This window comes from Malurus melanocephalus, unplaced genomic scaffold (assembly GCF_030028575.1).
Source record: "Malurus melanocephalus ecotype Western Australia unplaced genomic scaffold, MMel_1.1 scaffold_567, whole genome shotgun sequence".
NCBI lineage: Eukaryota > Metazoa > Chordata > Aves > Passeriformes > Maluridae > Malurus > Malurus melanocephalus.
This window is the reverse complement of record NW_026623799.1, coordinates 113,519-131,428: the sequence shown is the minus strand read 5'-3', so window position 1 is coordinate 131,428 and position 17,910 is coordinate 113,519. Positions and strand designations below refer to the sequence as shown.

The following is a 17,910-nucleotide window of genomic DNA, read 5'->3' as shown; positions in this document are numbered from 1 at the left end:
TCATCCCCGCAGCCAGCGTGGCCACCCGATGTCCCTCCCGATGGAGTGAATTGCCCTGTGACTACTGAAGATTTGCTGCTGCTCTTTGCTCCCCACGTTGGCTGTGGGGGTTTGAGGTCTCTGKCTCTTCAGGATGGGGCTCTGGCACATCCTGGATCCTCTGGTTCTTTCAGTTCCATTGATAAGTGAAAAAAAGGAGGGGAAAATGCTGATAGCCACCCTCTGCAGGGCCKGGAGGGACCCAGGGCTCTGGGCATCGGTGCCTGGAAAGCCCCAGGGTAAATCTCAGATGATCAAGGACAAAACCCTTTTCCTTAGAAGCCTCCTGTGCTCAACTCTGAGTTCCACCAGGAGGAGCAGAGGCAGAAACTGGGAGCTCACCAGCCTTGGGGTGGTTCTGCCGGAGGGAGAGGGGTGAGACCAAAACCCTCCTGTTCCTCTGCTCCAGTGGTTTGCAGAATTCAGCTCCCCAGGACCTGAGCACCTGAGCCACGTTCATTCCAAACACACCCTGGCCCCGAACGTGGGTGACACCTCTGGAGAAGGTGACAGCACACGGGTGAATCCTCTCTGGCTCTCTGCTTCACACCAGCCCTGTTGATCTCTGCTCCAGCCCAGACAAGGTTTGAGTTTTCCCTTCTCCTGCCCTCAGGTCCTGTTTTTATTCCCCRGAAGCCTCCCAGGCTCCAGCTGGCACTGAGCTAAAAATAAAAACTTCCATGGCAGCTGCGTCGCTCCCAGTTCCCTGGAGGGGAGGATGAAGCTGGACCTTCCTCCTCCTCCTCCCCAGAGGATTTCCCTGGCCTCTCCATCCTGCCTGCTAGAGCTGACAAGATCCTGAATCCCCCAGTGAAAAGGGAGGCAGAGACTCACTCATCCCACAGGATTTGATCCCCTGTGCTGGGAGACCCATGAGTAAAAACAATCCAAGAGGAGGAACAACAACAGAGGCATCAAATCCACGAGAAACGAATGTCTCAAGAGAAAAGATGGAGGGAAAGGGGGCCTCAAGACATTTTATTTTTAGCTTTTAAAAGCAGGAAGAAGGAAAAAAAAAAAAAAAGATTGAAAATTGCAGTTGAGCTGCCAGAAAATCCAAATGTTAATGGAAAGTTGGATCTGCTCTGGCTGCGCTCAGCACAGACAGACGAAGTCGACGCAATGGATTCAGAGAGGGCTCAGGCACAGCCCTGCAGAGCAGCATCTGCTACTGTTCCCCCTCAACTCTGCCCCAAAATCCCAGCCAGGAAACCTGGCAGGTCTGGGCTCTCCCTCTGGAAAAGTCAAGACAGGACAGAGTGATCAGAACTCGTCGGAACAGCTTCAGGCACGAGCCCACCAGGCTGCTGGAAAGATTCCAACCCTCTCTGAGGCGCCAGAGCCCACTCCATGCATTTTTAGGAAACACCCTTTGGTTTCCCCCTCCACTATTAAAGCCCACAAGTGTTCCTGAAGCTTGGGCAGCGCYGGGTTTCATATGCTGGAAGAGGATAAATGAGTGGGATGGAGGTGGTGGAGGCGTGGGTGTTCCCCTCCTTCCCTGCCTCCAAATCACAACTGCCCCACCCCAGAGAAGGTGCCAACTCACAGAACTCGCTGGCTCCTGCCCCATCCATAAATCTTTGTGCACATCTGCAAATTCCCCAGGACTGCAGGTCTCAGTCCCACCTGGCTGCCAGGGGCCACATCTGCCTGCTCCCGGCCACACAGGCTGAGAATGTTACCCCAGAAAATGTTACCCCAGAAAAGGCTTTGGCATGTTTACAGCTTGGGAACCCGAGGCAGGAATGGCAGTGTGTGCCATGGAGGCCTCTGATTACTGGGAGGACCCAGAAAACCTTCTCTGCCCCATCTTGGGCAGGCTGCTTGCTCTCTGTGGCACTGCCTCCAGTGCCAGGGATCTGTCCCAGGATCACCAGAGGTGTCCCAGGGATCTGTGCCCCATCCCAGGGATTGCTGCCCCATCCCGTTCTTGCTGCCCCATCCCAGTTCTCACTGTCCCATCCCAATTCTCACTGCCCCATCCCAGTTCTCACTGCCCCATCCCAGGGATTGCTCCCCTATCCCAGTTTTCACTGCCCCATCCCAGGGATTGCTCCCCTATCCCAGTTTTCACTGCCCCATCCCAGGGATTGCTCCCCTATCCCAGTTTTCACTGCCCCATCCCAGGGATTGCTCCCCTATCCCAGTTTTCACTGCCCCATCCCAGTTCTCACTGCCCCATCCCAGTGCTCACTGCCCCATCCCAGGGCTCGCTGTCCCATCCCAGGCCTTTCTGGGATAGGGAACTCTTTCTCCATCCAGAATGGTCCCCCCATCCCAGGGAGCAGGGCCCCACAGGACAAGCAGCAGGGACACCATGAGGAGAGGCGGGCCTGGAAAACCTCTGCAGTGGGGCAATGGGAATGTGGCAAAGCAGCTTCTCCCAGCTTTCTGACTCATCYGTGCCGCAGCAGCTCTGCCAAATCACCAGGATAAACACGGGCTGGTCTCCTAGCAGGGGAGCTGGAAATAGCCAGCGTGATGTATAGAGGGGACAACATCTGCACGGAGCCGGCATCCTGTTGGGCACCAGAGCCCTGCCAAAGGCAGCTCTGCACGTGGATGCACGGAAACAGCTTCATTTTGCTGGCATCAGTGGTACCTGAGACCTTTCCTGGTGCCAGGGTTGGTGCCAGCCCTGCCACACACTCCTGGCATGCTCATCCATAGGGMTGAGGGCATGTCCAGCTCTGCGTGGCCCCAGCAGAGCAAAAACAGCTCATTGGCATCTCCCAAGAGCTGGATTTCCCCCTCTGGAATTGGGATCTGGCGTTTTTTTGCATGTTTAAAATGAACCAGAACCACTGCTTCGTTTGGAAGGAGGAAAAAAAAACTTTAATGGGGATGAAAATGGAACCCCCAGCCTAGGATTCCCTAAATCCAAGATATTCCTGTCCCTCCACAACTCCCATCACCAAGAATTGGGATCTGGAGTTTCCTTGGATGCTTAAAATGAACCAAAACCACTTCTTCATTTGGAATGAGGAAAAAACCTTTCATGGGGATGAAAATGGAACCCCCAGCAAAGGATTCCCCAAATCCAAGATGTTCCTGTCCCTCCATAACTCCCATCACCAGGAATTGGGATTTGGAGTTTCCTTGCATGCTTAAAATGAACCAAAACCACTGCTTYRTTTGGAAKGAGRWAAAAAAMCTTKMATGGGGATGCAAAYRGAACCCCCAGCCTAGGATTCCCCAAATCCAAGATGTTCCTGTCCCTCCATAACTCCCATCACCAGGAATTGGGATTTGGAGTTTCCTTGCATGCTTAAAATGAACCAAAACCACTGCTTCATTTGGAAGGAGGAAAAAAACCTTTCATGGGGATGCAAACAGAACCCCCAGGAGAGGATTCCCCAAAACCAAGATTTTCCTGTCCCTCCACAACTCCCATCACCAGGAACTGGGATTTGGAGTTTCCCTTGCATGCTTAAAATGAACGAAAACCACTTCTTCATTTGGAATGAGGAAAAATCCTTTCATGGGGATGCAAACGGAACCCCCAGCCTAGGATTCCCCAAATCCAAGATGTTCCTGTCCCTCCACAACTCCCATCACCAGGAATTGGGATCTGGAGTTTCCTTGCATGCTTAAAATGCATTTGGAAGGAGGAAAAAAAACCTTTCATGGGGATGCAAATGGAACCCCCAGCCTAGGATTCCCCAAATCCAAGATGTTCCTGTCCCTCCACAACTCCCATCACCAGGAACACAGTTGGGAGCTGTGGGCACACACAAACTCGAGTGTGATGGAACCTGACCACACTGATATCTCCAGGAATCAGCCACACCTTCCCCTCTGAAGGCTCGAAGGAGATTTTCTCCTCCTGGGTTCTCCAGAGCTACGATTTGTCACCCTTCAGCCTCCCCTGTCACCACAATCCACTGATGCAGGCGGTTGCAGCCTGGACCAACGCTGCTCAAGAGCTCCGAGCACATTTCCTTGAATAAATAGASTATCAATTGTTTGGGATGAACAATGTTACAGCTCGGTGCTGGCTGGGGAGCCCCAGTGTCGCTCACTCCCTGTCCGGGCTGTCACGCCAGCKGGTGATTCATCCCAGCAGCTCCCAGTGGAAATCCTAAATCACCAAGTGACGATTGTTTGGGTTGAGTCCCCCATAGTAACAGGACAGTCYGTGGATATGGAGGGGTTTCAGTGCTGGAAAAGGGGGTTTTGCCTTTGTGCCATGTGGGAGTCATTGGGAGAAYGGGAAGGATTTGGTTTTCCACAGCCTGCGTTGTGTTTTTGGGGGAGGTTTRTACCAGGAATAGATTTATCCTCCATGGACAAGTGCCCCAGCTTGGAGCATCACAACACTCCACATCCCAACACTCTGGCTGCCTGGGASACCCCTGTCACCTGTGGGACCCCATCTGCTCCCTGTTTACCCATGGAATTTCTTTTCCCAGCTGCCTGCAGCTTTTCCAGGGTGCAGCAGGCTCCAGGGGACAGATGCAAAGAGGATGCAAATCACAAAGAGAAGCAGCCACTGGAGTCCCCAGCACTGTTTGTGGCTGAGCAAAATGAGGTCAGGATTTCCCTGTTGGGATCCCTTCACCACCAAACCCCATTYTCCATTACCTGGAAAAAGCCTCCAGGCTGGGGTGACATGCAAAGTGCTACCAGTTGAAACTCGATTTTGCAAACCTGGCCCAGCCCCAGGTTGGTTGCCACAGCTGCTCCTGAAGATTTTGGGAGTTGTCTGCATGGCACTGGGAAAACCTGGCTGGTGTCTGTGCAGGTCCTTAGCTTGGGGTTTCCAGAGGGAGGGCAGCTTGTGCCTGAAAAAACTTAATTTTCCACTGAAAAAAGTCACCAAAAATTTCAACAGGAGTGGAGGTGCCATTYCTGGAGAGATTTAACAGACAYGTAGATGTGGCATTTGGGGACAGGGCTTAGTGGTGGCCTTGGCAGGGCTGGAGGAACAGTTGGACTCGATGACCTTGGAGGGCTTTTCTAACCTGAACTCTTATGGGATTCTGTCTCTTTATAAATCAGAACTGCTCAGAATACATATTACATATAATAAATAAATAAAATCTATTTCTATATATAATAAATATTTTATATATTTATATGTATACAATATGTATTTATATGTATACAATATTTTATATGTATACAATAAATGTTTTATATATTAAAAATATTAAAATGTATATTTTTAATATATATAAAATAAATCAACTGCTCAGAACACCCCAATCACTGGACAATCCCCACTCACAGCAAAGGCTGGGCACAACCCAAACTCATCCTTTTCAAACAAGCCAGCCTGCATTTTCTTAGCTTTCCATGGAATCTTGAATTGGGTTATCTAAAAGATACTCGATGGCCTGGAATTGAACCATCCTAAATATAGATTAAAGCAATAACACCCTTTCTYAGGAAAAAAGAAACTTGCTAAAAAAAGCTTGGAATTGCACTGGAAAGAGAATTTTTTAAGCACAAGTCAAATATGTCAACAAACTACTTTCCACACTGCTCAATTCCACCTTCTGATGGCAARGTTTCAGGAGGAGAGATACAAGAAAAAAAGCTTTGAGATCATGGAATATCCTGAGTTGGAAGGGACCCACAAGGATCATTGATTCCAACTCCTGCACAGGACAGCCCCAAAAATCCCACCATGTGCTTGAGGGGGCTGTCAGCTTATTTTCCCCATCCAGAATTTACTAACAATTTGCAGTGTTGCCAATGCCTTTGGGAAGAGGAGGGAAAAAGGAAATTCCAAGTCTTCATGGCACTGCTCTGAACACTCACCATGGTAACAAGTTAAATTATATGTAATGTAATGTAATGTAATGACAAATTAACAATTAAGTTTTGGACTGGATGAAATTTAAGGAGTTTTGCCCAGCCTTGACTATCTCACTCAGACACAGCTAAAGCCAGTTTTTGAATAACTGGGTTAAAACTTAATGGGAAAGTTGTGGCTTTGGGTTTTTTTTTTGGTTTTTTTTTTCCACCTAGAACAGCTCCGAGCACTGCACCTTCATGGAAACCCCAGAACATTCCATTCACTTCAGCACATCCTTCCCCGGATGAACGAGAAATAAACCCCATAAACCGCCACCTCAAAGGATGAAGACAAAGCAGAGATTCCCGGTGTTTCCCTGGGAGATTGGGCATGGTGGGATTGCAAATGGAGTTAAAAACAGGGAGCTGAGTCACTGGGATTAGTCACGTCTTTGGGACTGGGAGCACTGGGGAAATAACGGCCGTAAACTCGTGTTTTGGCAACACCACCAGGATGTGGAGCGTGGAGAAGGAGCAGGGATGCCATCCCAGCCCCAGGAGTGAGGAAACACACTGGAACTGTGCAGAAATGGTTATTGCTCCCTTTTCCTCTGCTCCTCTGCAGTCYCTGAGCACAAAGGGCTGGTGAGAAGGGATGAGGAGGTCGCTCTGTACCTGCTGCAAGGAACAGGGTCCCTGTGCAAGGTGGGACAAGGCAGAAAGGAGCCAAAACAGGGAACGGGTTCAAGGCCTCCTTTTTTTTTGCTGCAGCAGCAGCAGCTCACCCCATTTTTCACAAACTGGCTATGCAAAGCTTCCGGCCAGCAACATTTGCTTAAGAAACAAAGCGGAGGATTGTTGGATCCAGATGCCGCAGATATTCCTGGGAACAAAAGGGTTTGCTCTCCCGGCCCCGGCAGCGCAGATAAAGCAGACGAGGTGTTTACACTGCCACAAGGTCTGTTTGCGTGCGGCGCGGGCTGCGCCTGTTTGCGCGCTCCGACGCCGTTCCTGAGTCACCGCCGGCAGCTCCGGCTGCTCTCGGGGCGGCTGTGGGGATGGGCACGGACAGRATGCCAAAGGGAAAGCGCAGCTCAGCGCAGGGATGAGCAGTGACCAAGGGAATGCCTGTGTTTTGCCGTGCTGTGTGCCATGTGCGGAGATGCCAGCGCACCTCTGCCCGCTTTCCCTGTGCCAGCGTGCACAGAGCCCAAACCTGCCTGGCACATGGGTAGGAAATCATCACTTCCCCGCTGTGAGGACTGCACATTTGGCATCCCTAAAAAGCACAGTTCAGCCCCAAATTGCACAGAGCTGCCTGTGAACAGGACCACCTTGACACGTTCCAGCCTCCCCAGAGCCTCCCTGGTGTGCCCGCACCGCACTCACCACCAGGTAAATCCCAGCCTGGTGGATTTTTGCACTGGAATGGCTGGGTCAAAGAAGCATTTCTGCCCTGAAATGGGGGCCTGTCAGCTGCCCAGACAGCAAAGCACGATGCCCAGGGGCAAGGCTGCTCTCCTCAGTGCTCCTCTTCCCCAAAAGAAGACACACAGCACAAAGGCTCAGCTTGGCAAACTCCCCTCATTTCTCCCAGCRCTGCCTGGTGCCCGCAGGGGAGCATCCTCACAGCCCGTGGATGGTGCCAGGGAGCGGGGAGAGGGTTATCTGCCCTCACGCCAGGAAGGAAGGGGCAGAGCGTGACTGGCGGGGGGCCCTGAAGCGCAGCCCTGCCGTGCCGCACCCTGTGCAGATCCGAGACACGAGGCTGAGCCTGACTCATCCCCTGCTCTGCCAGGGCTGATCCAGAGCCTTTCCACAGCCAGGACACACCATGAGAGGGGACTGGGAGCTGCATTGGGGCCACCCCTCAGCGCTCACGGGTGCTGGGGACAAGTTCCCTTTGGGGTCCCACCCCTCTGAAACCCACCCAAGCAAGAGCTTGGATGTTTGTTTGGGCCAGGGAAGGGGTTTTAAGRGAGAAASAGAATCCTTAAGCTGTCAGTAAATAAAAAAAATCCAACAACTGGAAAGTTTTGAGCTCCACTTGAGCACTGCGACTCAGAGATGCCGAGCTGTGCCCACGGGTGCTGGGGACAAGTTCCCTTTGRACTCCCACCCCTCTGAAACCCACCCAAGCAAGAGCTTGGATGTTTGTTTGGGCTCACACGAGCCAGAGATGGGGTTTTAAGGGAGAAACAGAATCCTTAAGCTGTCAGTAAATAAAAAAATCCAACAAGTTCTGAGCTCCACTTGAGCACTGCGACTCAGAGACGCCGAGCTGTGCSCAGTCAGTCCAGCTGCACTGGACTGGAGGACGCGGGCGTGGAAAGCAGCAGCAGCCAGAACCAGTGGTGGGAGATGGTTTTTGTTGCAAGAGGGAGGAGAGAGACCTCTATCAGAAGCTCAGAGGTGCTTCTGAGCCACTCACAGCCCCGACACAAGAATGCAACAGCTTCAGGAGAGCCCGTGTTTGCTCCTACTCTGGCTCCACCAGCTCTCCACAGGGACACAGCACCAACGCCTGCAGTGGTGCAACCCCGTAATTAAGGAAGGTACGGCACAGACAGGGCAGCACCCACCTTGTCCCCCCGTATTGGGGAACTTTGTCCCTGCTGCTGTTGCAACTCCTAGCTCTGCTAACCACAGGAGGCAGAAATAGGGCAGTGGCTGCAGTTCGGAGGACACCACAAACCAAGGGCACCTTCACCTTGGCTGGGTAAAGGTAACCGGTTTATGATGGAGAAGGTGAAATGTTGACTCAGCCTTGCCAGGAGCGGAGGTGTCCCAACCCCAGCTGGGTTTTGTGGTATCTCTGTGGGCTGAGTTCAATGCACTTCATTAACCAACTTCCACACCCTTTGGCTTTCCCCAACACCCACAACACCCCGGATCACACCACGGTTCAGGGCCACGCTGTGACACCATTCACATACGAGGACAAGGACATATGCAAATATTTTATTATACTTTTATCAAAGACGTGGAGTGACGGGGCAAAGCAGATGGCTTTAAAGTGAGGTACTAGGAAGAAGCTTCCCTGTGAGGGGGAGAAGCTGTGGTTGCCCTACCCCTGGRAGGACAGGGTGGCAGACAGCCTGGCTGTCACACAGATGTCCCTGCAGTGTGTCAGGGCTGCAGCTGCCACTGCACCAGGTGGGGCTGGGGGSCTACAGCAGCCCCCCACAGTTGTTCAGCTTCACACTGGGGATATTCAGCTCTGGGCAGGGAGGGGAAGGGAGCAGAGGCAGCTGCTGTGGACAGAAACGGGTTTTACACGGTACCAGCCTCAGCTGTTTGGGACCGTGCTGAGCTGGTCACAGAGGAACAGGCTCAGCAAACAGCCTCACAAAGAGCCAGATGGCGAAACAGGTATTGCAGCCAGGGGTGGGACAGCAGAAGGTGATTCCCAGCTCATCCCMAACCCACTGGGCTGACACTTCCTGGGGAATCCTCCATGCCAGTCCTCATTTTGGCCRGGACCAGAGGTAGAACTCTGCTGGCTTCCTCTTTTCCTGGTTGCCAGCAGCACAAAAAGGAAATTACAGCTCCCAAAGGGCACAAATTCAGCAGACACAGAGCTGGCAGCCGCCCCAAATGTCCAACCCTGGCTGTGYCACCCTCCCTAAGCACACAGGGAACGACTCCCCATCCTCTGGGCTCTGGAGCTTGAGGGGATTCAGACATGTGAAGTGACACGTGTTGGGCTCAAAAACACTTGTGACAGCATSTGGGACCGGGACAGGCTGGGATGGGCTGTCAGGGATGGATCCCTTCCCACACCAAGCTCTGATTCTCTCTGCAATCGCTTCTCATAAATCCCCAGATCCAAAGATAAGGGCCTTAATTTACCAGGGTGGATCCCMTCGTCATCAAAATATATAAGGCAACAGGATTTCCTCTCACTCCCCTCACCCCTGGGGAACAGAAGACACTGGCAAACACAGCAGTGGGAGCAAGGTCGCAAACCAAAAGTGCTGGAGCATGTTTCTCTGCCACGATTTTTCTTGGAAAAAAGAGTGGCTGCATGTTTGCACAGGCGAGAATTCCTCCCCACTGGGAACAGCTAATGAAAACCTTCACCTCGAAGACACGTTTTGCCACGGAGCCCTCCAGCCCCGTGGCGTGCCAGCAGGGCTGGCTGCAGATGGAAATGGTTTTTGTGTTCTTCCAAGGGAGAACCAACGAGACCACGAGGCAGGSTGGTGTGTACAAGAGGGTCCCAGAGAGTCACGGGGGGCTGAACCAGCCTGGCTCTGTGTCTCCAGCTCCCCCAAAGTATTCCCCAGCTGCACAAGCTGCTCTTTGTTTGCTAGGAAAGGGCAAAGCCTCCTCCCAGCCAAAGCATTCCCTCCCTGGCAGAGATTCCAGGAGGCAGACGGGGGAACAGCCCCGGAGCCTGAGGTTTCACCCCACGCAAAATGTTCCAGGCTCATCGCTGCCGAGGCAAGCGCCTGGCCTCACGGTGGCAATGAGCYTTAACTCTTTTTCCTCCCCTTTTTTTCAGCTAAATGGGTTTCATTTACCTGCTCCTGCCTGGAGCAGGGACATTGCTGAACAAAGCATGGGGYAAAACCCCGCTGGGCTGGGGAAGGGTTGTGGGGTTCATCTCCTGGCACCCCACTGCTGCCTCTGCTGCTCTACCCTCGGCTGYGCTTTCTCTCTCCCCAACAACGTTTGGGAAATAGGAGATTTGTCCTCATTAGGGCCAGGGATGAGATCTGGGCCCCGGGAGGAAGAGGCGCTGCCAAGGCACTGGCTTAATCCAGTTAGGRGCTGCAATTCAGGAAGGCATCGCTCATCTGCCGTGGTTCTAATGAGGACTGGTTCCTGTCTTGGAGAAGGGAGCTGGMCACTGCATGGCCACCACATGGCCACAGCACAGCCACTCCCTGCCCATGGAGTGGGCACTGAATTCCTCAGGGGTTTCTCCCTTGGAAGGTGTCCAAGGGACCAGGCAGAGCATCTCTSCAGCTCTGGTGCCATGCTGGAGAGCAGGTGTCCTCTAAAAACAGGGACAGGAGCTCGAGGACAGCAGGGACAGGGGCGTTTCAGCATTTCAGACTAATGCTATCTCTCCCTGTGGCCTGGGAGGGGATGATGCCGGTGYTGCCAGCACTCCTGAGTCACCAGCCACCGTCACCGCACCCTCTCCTTTGCCTCAAGCGTGGCTCCAGCACTGCCAGAGGAGCAATGGGGACACGTGTGGCACTGGGACAGTCAGGACTGCCCAGAAGGGTCCCTTGTCACAGGGCACAACCAGTGCAGGCTGCACAGGGCTGAGTGTCCCCGTGCAAAGTGAGTGCACAGGGCTGAGTGTCCCCTGAACACTTTGGGTGTTCACTTTGGGTGAACACTTTGGGAAACCTCTCCTGGATCACCCCTGGAAGCAGATCCAGCCCAAAGGGACGAGGGGTGGCAGGAGGCAGAGGGCACACAGCCGCCTGCACTCTCACCCCAGCTCTGCCCAGACCCTCCTCCACTCGTGCSTCGGTACTGGTTAGACTGGTCTCCTGTCGGCACACCCTGTCCCCCTCAGTCAGCACCTTTTTTCCCCACCCCAGACAGAGCACCCAGCACCCGGKACCATGTCCCATCCACCCACATCATGCCCTGGCACCCCGGCCCCCCACCCTCCCTCTGTGCTGGTGAGACAACCCCTGGTCCGGGCAGYGGCGATGCTGCGGGCGCTGATAACGCGGCCCCCGGGCGCCTGCCCCGCGGGAGATACCCGGCACTTCCCCAGGCCTGACGGGCACAGCSAGGCGTGCAGAGGGCTGCCAGTTAGTTACTCATTAGCCAAACTGTCACTGTGGCAAGGACAGTGAGGTGGCTCCAGCCTAGGTGCTGACCCAAAGGCTCAGGGTGGGTGGGGAAAGCCGGCAGAGCGGGCACATCCCCGGCRGGGAGCAGAACAGCGTCCGAACGGCTCCTTCCTGATCGTCCCAACAGCTCTGAGCCCTCTGCAGGGTGGGGCTCGTGGCTGCTATTCCCTCATCCCCGAAACATTCGGGACACCGAATSAAACTGAGCCCAAGGAGCAGCATCGCAGCTCAGCAGCCGCCCGCGCTCCTGTCTGAGCGGCCCTGCCACACCGAGCGGGTCCCCGGGCACACACAACGAGCTGCAGCCCCCTTGTGAGGGTTTTGGGGGCTGGAGAGCAGCCCTGATACCGCGCCCTAGGAACAGGGGACGCGCCAGAGGCAGGAATGAACAGCTCCGGCTTCCCCCGCATCTCCGCTCTTTCGTGAGACCGTGACTCAGTGATGACTCAACACGGAAACTCCCCGATCCCCCAGAGCCCCGCGCACCCACCGCTCTCCAAAACCCGCCGAAACCCATCTCCTGACAAGAAGCTGCTGTTTGGGAACCCCCGAGAGTCACAGCACTTTTTCAGGGGATGTGTCAACGTTCGGGAACAAGCACAGAAAGCTCCCGGAGCGCAGCCCATCGCAGGGAAAATTCCACATCCATTTTCCGCACGGCCAGCTCCGCAGCGCAGCCAGCTCCCAGCTCCCCTCCCAGCCACGGCTGCGGGCCGGGCATTTTTTCCAGCCCTCGAAAGATCGCGGCCAAGATAGTTCTGGGTTTGCATAAGGCACACAAAGCTTTTAGACAGCTCCACTCCTCCTCTCACCAGCGTCCGGATCCTCGGGATCCGAGAGCAGGGGTTTGGCGAGCAGCAAAGCCGCCTTGTCCGAGGAGGGAGCTGCAGCAGCGCACGGGAAATAGAAAGCTAAATATAACCGCACACGGCTTTSGGAGACAGCTGTAACAGGCAGCACATTCCCCCCGCTATAACCCCCCCAGGTAGAATATTTATGGCATTGACCAAGGAAGTTAATTTTAGCCTCATTTGGTACAGGCTCAAAACCAGGCGTCTAGAATAAGGGGCGAAAGATCAGAGGGAGGAAGAGGGGGCTGTCCCGCCACTGCCCAGCCCGGACCCGGCTGCGAGCCAAAGCCGATGACGGAAAGGGATCCGCTCGCTCCTCCCGTGGAGCGCGATTCGGGGAAGCGAGTGTTACAGGAACACGTCCCGAAGCGGCACGGGCTGGCAGAGCCCGGGGGAAGCCCAGTGCCAGCCCCTGCCTGGCCAGCAGTGACATTGGCCAGGGAGCCTCGTGTCCCCAGGAAGCCGCATCCTCACGGGACCTATGCTGGTGACAGCCCTGAGGAAAGGAGGGCACAAGTGCCCAGTGGCAGCAGGGAGGGGTCCACGAGGGGGGCATTTCTGATTGCAGGGAGGGAAGGAAATGAACCCAAGGGGAAGCGAGGAGGAATTCGAGCTTCCATGAGGGCTGGGAGCACATCACCCAGTGACAGCTGGTGGGAGGGGGACACGGGTRCTGCCCGCACAGCGCTTCCCCAAAAGCCAGGGACCCCACAGAGTGGGAGCAGCTCGGCACAGGGAGAGTTAAGACAAACAAAACCTGGAGCAGGTTCTTTAGCCGGTGCCAAAGACAGCAAAGGAAAATAGGACGAGCAGGCGAGATCTGTGGGCAGGACAGAGCCAGCTGGCTGGCACGGCTTCCCAGGCTGTGCCGGAGCGTGTTTAGGAATAGCTCCAGAATGACGAAGGCAGAGGGCCGCCAGCCCGGCGCTTGCGCCCCGCGTAACACGGACCCTTCTGGGGGCCCAGGGCATGTCTGCTCAGCCCCAGCCCCAAAAATCCCCAGCCCTGCTCCCAAATCCCCGCTCCAAGGGCATCCCGGCCAAAGATGGCGCTTGGAGGGAGAGCGGGAATGACGAGAGAACTCCTGTCCTCACTCGCTCCCCACCACAGACACTCCTGTCCCGGCCAGGCCACGGATTTTTCCTCTCCCTGCCTCCTCCAGGTCGCTCCTTCCTCCCTCCCGGCTCYCTGCCAAGCATGACGACAGCACCCGTCCCGCTGCGGTCCCCGCCATCCCCAGGGCACTCACCGGGCTTTCAGCTCCTTGTGCTCCTCCCGGACTTTGCTGAGCTCCAGCTGCAGCCGGGCTCTCTCCTTGGCCACCGAATCCAAGGTCTTGCGGGCGTCCGCCAGCTCCGACTCGTAGGCAGCCTTGATGCCCGACACCTCGCGGCTCACCACCTCCTCGGACTCGGTGATGCGGAGCCGCAGGCCGGCGTTCTCCAGCTCCAGCGAGCGCACCTTGTCGATGTACACGGCCAAGCGGTCATTGAGCTCCTGCAGGTCCTCCTTCTCCTGCAGCCGGGTGATCCGGGTCGGGGACAAGGGGGTCCCCGAAGCCCCACCGCGGGTGCTCCTTTTCTGCGAAGGCGTCGCCATGGGGTCCGGCGTCGAGGCGAAGGACACGGCACAGGTCACGGCGCGATGTCCCACGCCACCCGCCCAGCTGTCGCGGCAGCTCCTGTTGCCTGAGTGACTTGCTTATATCCCAGCCGGGCTGCTCACTGAGAGGAGGAGCTGAGAGGCGGCGGCGGGTGGAGTTATCCAAAACCTGGGTGGAGACAACTCGCATCAGTCCCAGCCCTTCCTTGGGAAAACTTGGGAAAGCATCCCCGGGTAAAGAGGCGTCTCTGGGGGCACAGTCCGGGGGCACCCCCTCCCACACCCTTTTCTAGGGCGATTCCCCCGACAGAGGATGGAYTGCAGACTTGGCCAGGGGAAAGTGCACCCTGAAAGAGGCTGCMGTAATGGGGTGTAGCCAGGCACCCCCAGGACAGGACAGGCAGCATCCCTGGCACACCCTGAGTGCAGGAGTCACAGGGGTACCCGAAACTCTGGGGACCCAAATACAGTTCCAGGTCACCCAAAACACCCTGTTCTGGGTTCCCCTGGATYCTGAGGCATCCCAAACACAGAGCTCTGGGGCACTAAAGAAAGCCCCCACCGACCTGCCCACCTCTCCACTAGCTTTGACAAATTCTCTCAGCACTGATTGTCCCCTTTTCCAGCTCTTCCCAGTGACAGCTTCGTAACTCCCCAAATTCTGAGCCCCCACCCCCATTCCTTGCACCAGCTGTTTCCTGATCTCCCACCTCTCACTTCCAGCCCCTCCTAGTGCCACTCAACCACCCTTCCAGTATCTCCAGCTCCCAGCAGGGGTGATTCCCCGTCCTCCCAGCACGTGTAGATGTTCTGTCTCCCCCGAAGTGATGCCAGCAGCTCGGGATTTCCAGATCTGCCAAATGCTCCCAGACACCCCCAGAACTACCACAAACGGGGTTGTCCCCTCCYTGCACTTCATCCCCCTCCCCACSTTGTGCTGCAGAKCCAARCCCTCCCGTGYGCGAGAAATGGGAATAAAATTAYAATAGGAATGGAAAAGCAACCCTTTTACCCTAGAAATGAAAGGTGGGCGGGGGCTCTAGGGGCTCCAGCTTCCTCCTTGAGAGCTCCTGCTTGRAAAGCTGGGCTCTGCGGCAAGGAAAGCTGGAAAGGCAGCGTCTGGGAACGCAGGCGAGAGCGCCGGAGCACCCCAAAGCACAACCTCCCCCAAGCATTCCCTGAGAACAGAGGGGTCCAAGGTCAAGGGCACAGCCAAGCCGAGCCGCCTCCCGAGCCGCGGCTCCTCCTGCAATCCAAGCTCAATTTGCTTCCCAGCTCAGGGAGCGCGGCGGAGGCCCAGGCAGGCTGAGAATGACTCACACAGCAACGGAGCAACACACGCAAAACACACGGAGCACACACACAGGACACACGCGTGTGCTTCCCCTCCGTCAATGATTAATTAACCCGCTGGCAGCCGCTCCGTCCCGCCTGCCGAGCACGGTAGCAGGGTAGAGAAGGGACCCCGGCAATTATCCAGGGTCAAACTTTCAAAAAGTAATAGTTCCGTGCCGGGAATCTGCCCCGGCGCCACGTCAGAGACGGGAGGGGAAAGCGGGGAAAGGGGGGGAAAGGAGGGGAAAGGAGGGGGAAAAGGGGGGGCAGCTGGGCACAGCCCTCCTGGCACTGCCACGGGGACGGGGTGGGGAGGGGGTTGGAGTGCGTTCTGCTCCCCCCGGCCTCGCTACACCCCCTTCCCCACCCCGGCTCGCAGGAGAGCCCTCTCTGCATGGAGAAGCCGCCACAAGCGCTGTAGGCGAGGGGTCACTGTACCCCCACCCATCCCTGCAGCACCCCTTTGTTCCGTCCCAAATTCCCCCTTTCCTGCCTCTTTGCCTGTCCCGGGTTGTTTTTCCTTCCCCACACCCTTCCTCCCTCCTCCCATGCGCGCAGSGGGGACACCGCCGCCCTGGGAACCCCAGCGGGTGTCACACACCAAGGCAGGCGACAGCGTGCGGGACAATGTGGCCCGGCCATGGGGTAGGGAACAGATAGGGATGGCAATCCCGGCCCCCCGAAGGCACCGGGCCGAGCGCGGCTGCGGAAGGCGGGTCCCGGTGGCGCTCGGTGCGGTGGCGGTGGCGCTCGGTGCGGTGGCGTTTGCCAAAGCGCGGGGCACTGTGGGACGAGCGGAGCCGCCCGCCACTGCGCGGCTCTGTTTTGGTTTAAAAAGTAACCCTTGTGTGGGAGGGAAAGAATTCGTCCGTTTGGCCTGAGGGCGCTCCCTGAGCGGGAGGTGCCTGCCAGGGTCCGGAGCATCCGCGGGGACATGGACCAGAGCAATCCCAGGGACACGAAMTGCGGGGCTGAAACTTCCTTGCCTTAATGTGGGAAACAGCATCAAGGGTAAAGGGAGGAAGGGACGAGCTTGGGCAATAGCTGGAAATCGCAGCTAAGGGTCACCGGCACAGCCTGTCGCTGCTCTGGCACTCCTGGCACCTCCTGGCTCCTCATGCTCCTCATGCTCCTCATGAGCGGGATCCCGGCTCAATCTCCTGCCCGGAGGATCAAACCTGAGGGCTCTCTCGGGCTGGGTGAGCAGGACAGGACAAGATCTGGGGGATCCTGCTGGCTCTGCAGCCCCAGGGGTTGCTGACAGCCTGAAGAGCCCTTAGGGAGGGTCAGACCAGCTCCTCTGCAGAGCTGCTCCAGACAAAACCTGCCCTCACACTGCCCCTCACCCTGGACACAGATAGCTGCTCTGCTTTCCCACCAGCCCCCAGGGACAGGAACATCCCAACCCAACCTGGGGATGGGGAGCTCACTGCCAGCACAGCCCCGAGCTGGTCATGGCTCTGGCAAAGAGCACCCGGCTCTTGCGCAAGGAACGAGGGTTTAATTCAAACCACAAGAGCCAGGAGGGACAGGCTGTGCTCCACAGCTCTGTGCTTCAGCCACAAACATGGATTTCTCCAGGTTCCACGGGCACCGAGGGATCTCAGGGTGCAGAACGTTGTAATGGAGGGGTGAGGAGGAGGCTGAGGCTTGAGGAGAGGCTCTCAGCAAAGGCTGAATCTTCCTTCCGTGACTCAAAAAGCAGAAAGCAGCTGCATCCCTGGAATTTCAACGCCCTTCCAGCKCTTTAGGCTCCAAAAGAAGCCCAGTTTTGGGGCCTATAAATGTGGTACAAATGACTTGTGGGCAGTGATGGAGCTGGGGTTGGGAGCGTTGAGAGGAGCTGCGACTCCAGGGATCCCCTCCCTGGCATGGAGGGGCGCAGGAAGGGGATGTGCCATGGGGCCAGGCACTGCTCCTGGSTGGCTCTTCTGGTGGCTTTTCAGCTCTTTTAGGCTCTTCACAAGGACCCTGGCTCTTCCCAAACTGCAGAGCTTTTGCAGGTGCAGAGCCATCATGGTCCCCCCCAAATTCCCTCCCCAGCCAATGTACTCCCCCCACTCCTGCTCCCAGCACAGGACCATTCCTCCTTTCCAGGGCAGGCACACCCCATTTCCAAGTGGGGGTTTTCCCTTTAAAACCCATTCTTCTTTGCCAACAAGACAGAGCATCCTTAGCCCTACACCCCTACCCACCTCACTACCAGGAGAAGATCCCAGCCTCAAAGATTTTTTCCATCAGATCCCAGAGAGCTGAAAGTTTCTGGGTTGGATGTGTGCAGCACATCCTTTATGTCCCTGGCTAAGTGACATGCCCAGGGATGAAGAGACAGAGATGRAACAGGCAGAAATGGGACATGGAGAAGGGTGAATGGCTTTAAACTGAAAAACAGAAGGTTTAGATGAGATTTCTTCTGCTGGGAAGAATTTGTTCCCAGTGAGTGTGGTGAGGCATCAGCACAGGTGAGCAGCTGTGGCTGTCCCATCCCTGGAATTGTCCAAGGCCAGGCTGGA

At 56.0% G+C, this 17,910-nt stretch overlaps 1 protein-coding gene across 1 annotated transcript in view; it reads right to left on the bottom strand.

Annotated features, from left to right (window-relative positions):
- LMNA (lamin A/C) overlaps positions 1-16,105 on the bottom strand; it is a 23,646-nt gene extending 7,541 nt beyond the window's left edge. The window contains exons 1-2 of the mRNA XM_057382433.1: positions 15,999-16,105; positions 13,710-14,231 (exon numbers count right to left, since the gene is read on the bottom strand). Of these exons, the coding sequence (XP_057238416.1) occupies positions 13,710-14,059 (350 nt within the window). The 5' untranslated portion in view covers positions 14,060-14,231; positions 15,999-16,105. The remainder of the gene's footprint in view (positions 1-13,709; positions 14,232-15,998) is intronic.
- Positions 16,106-17,910: the final 1,805 nt, after the last annotated feature.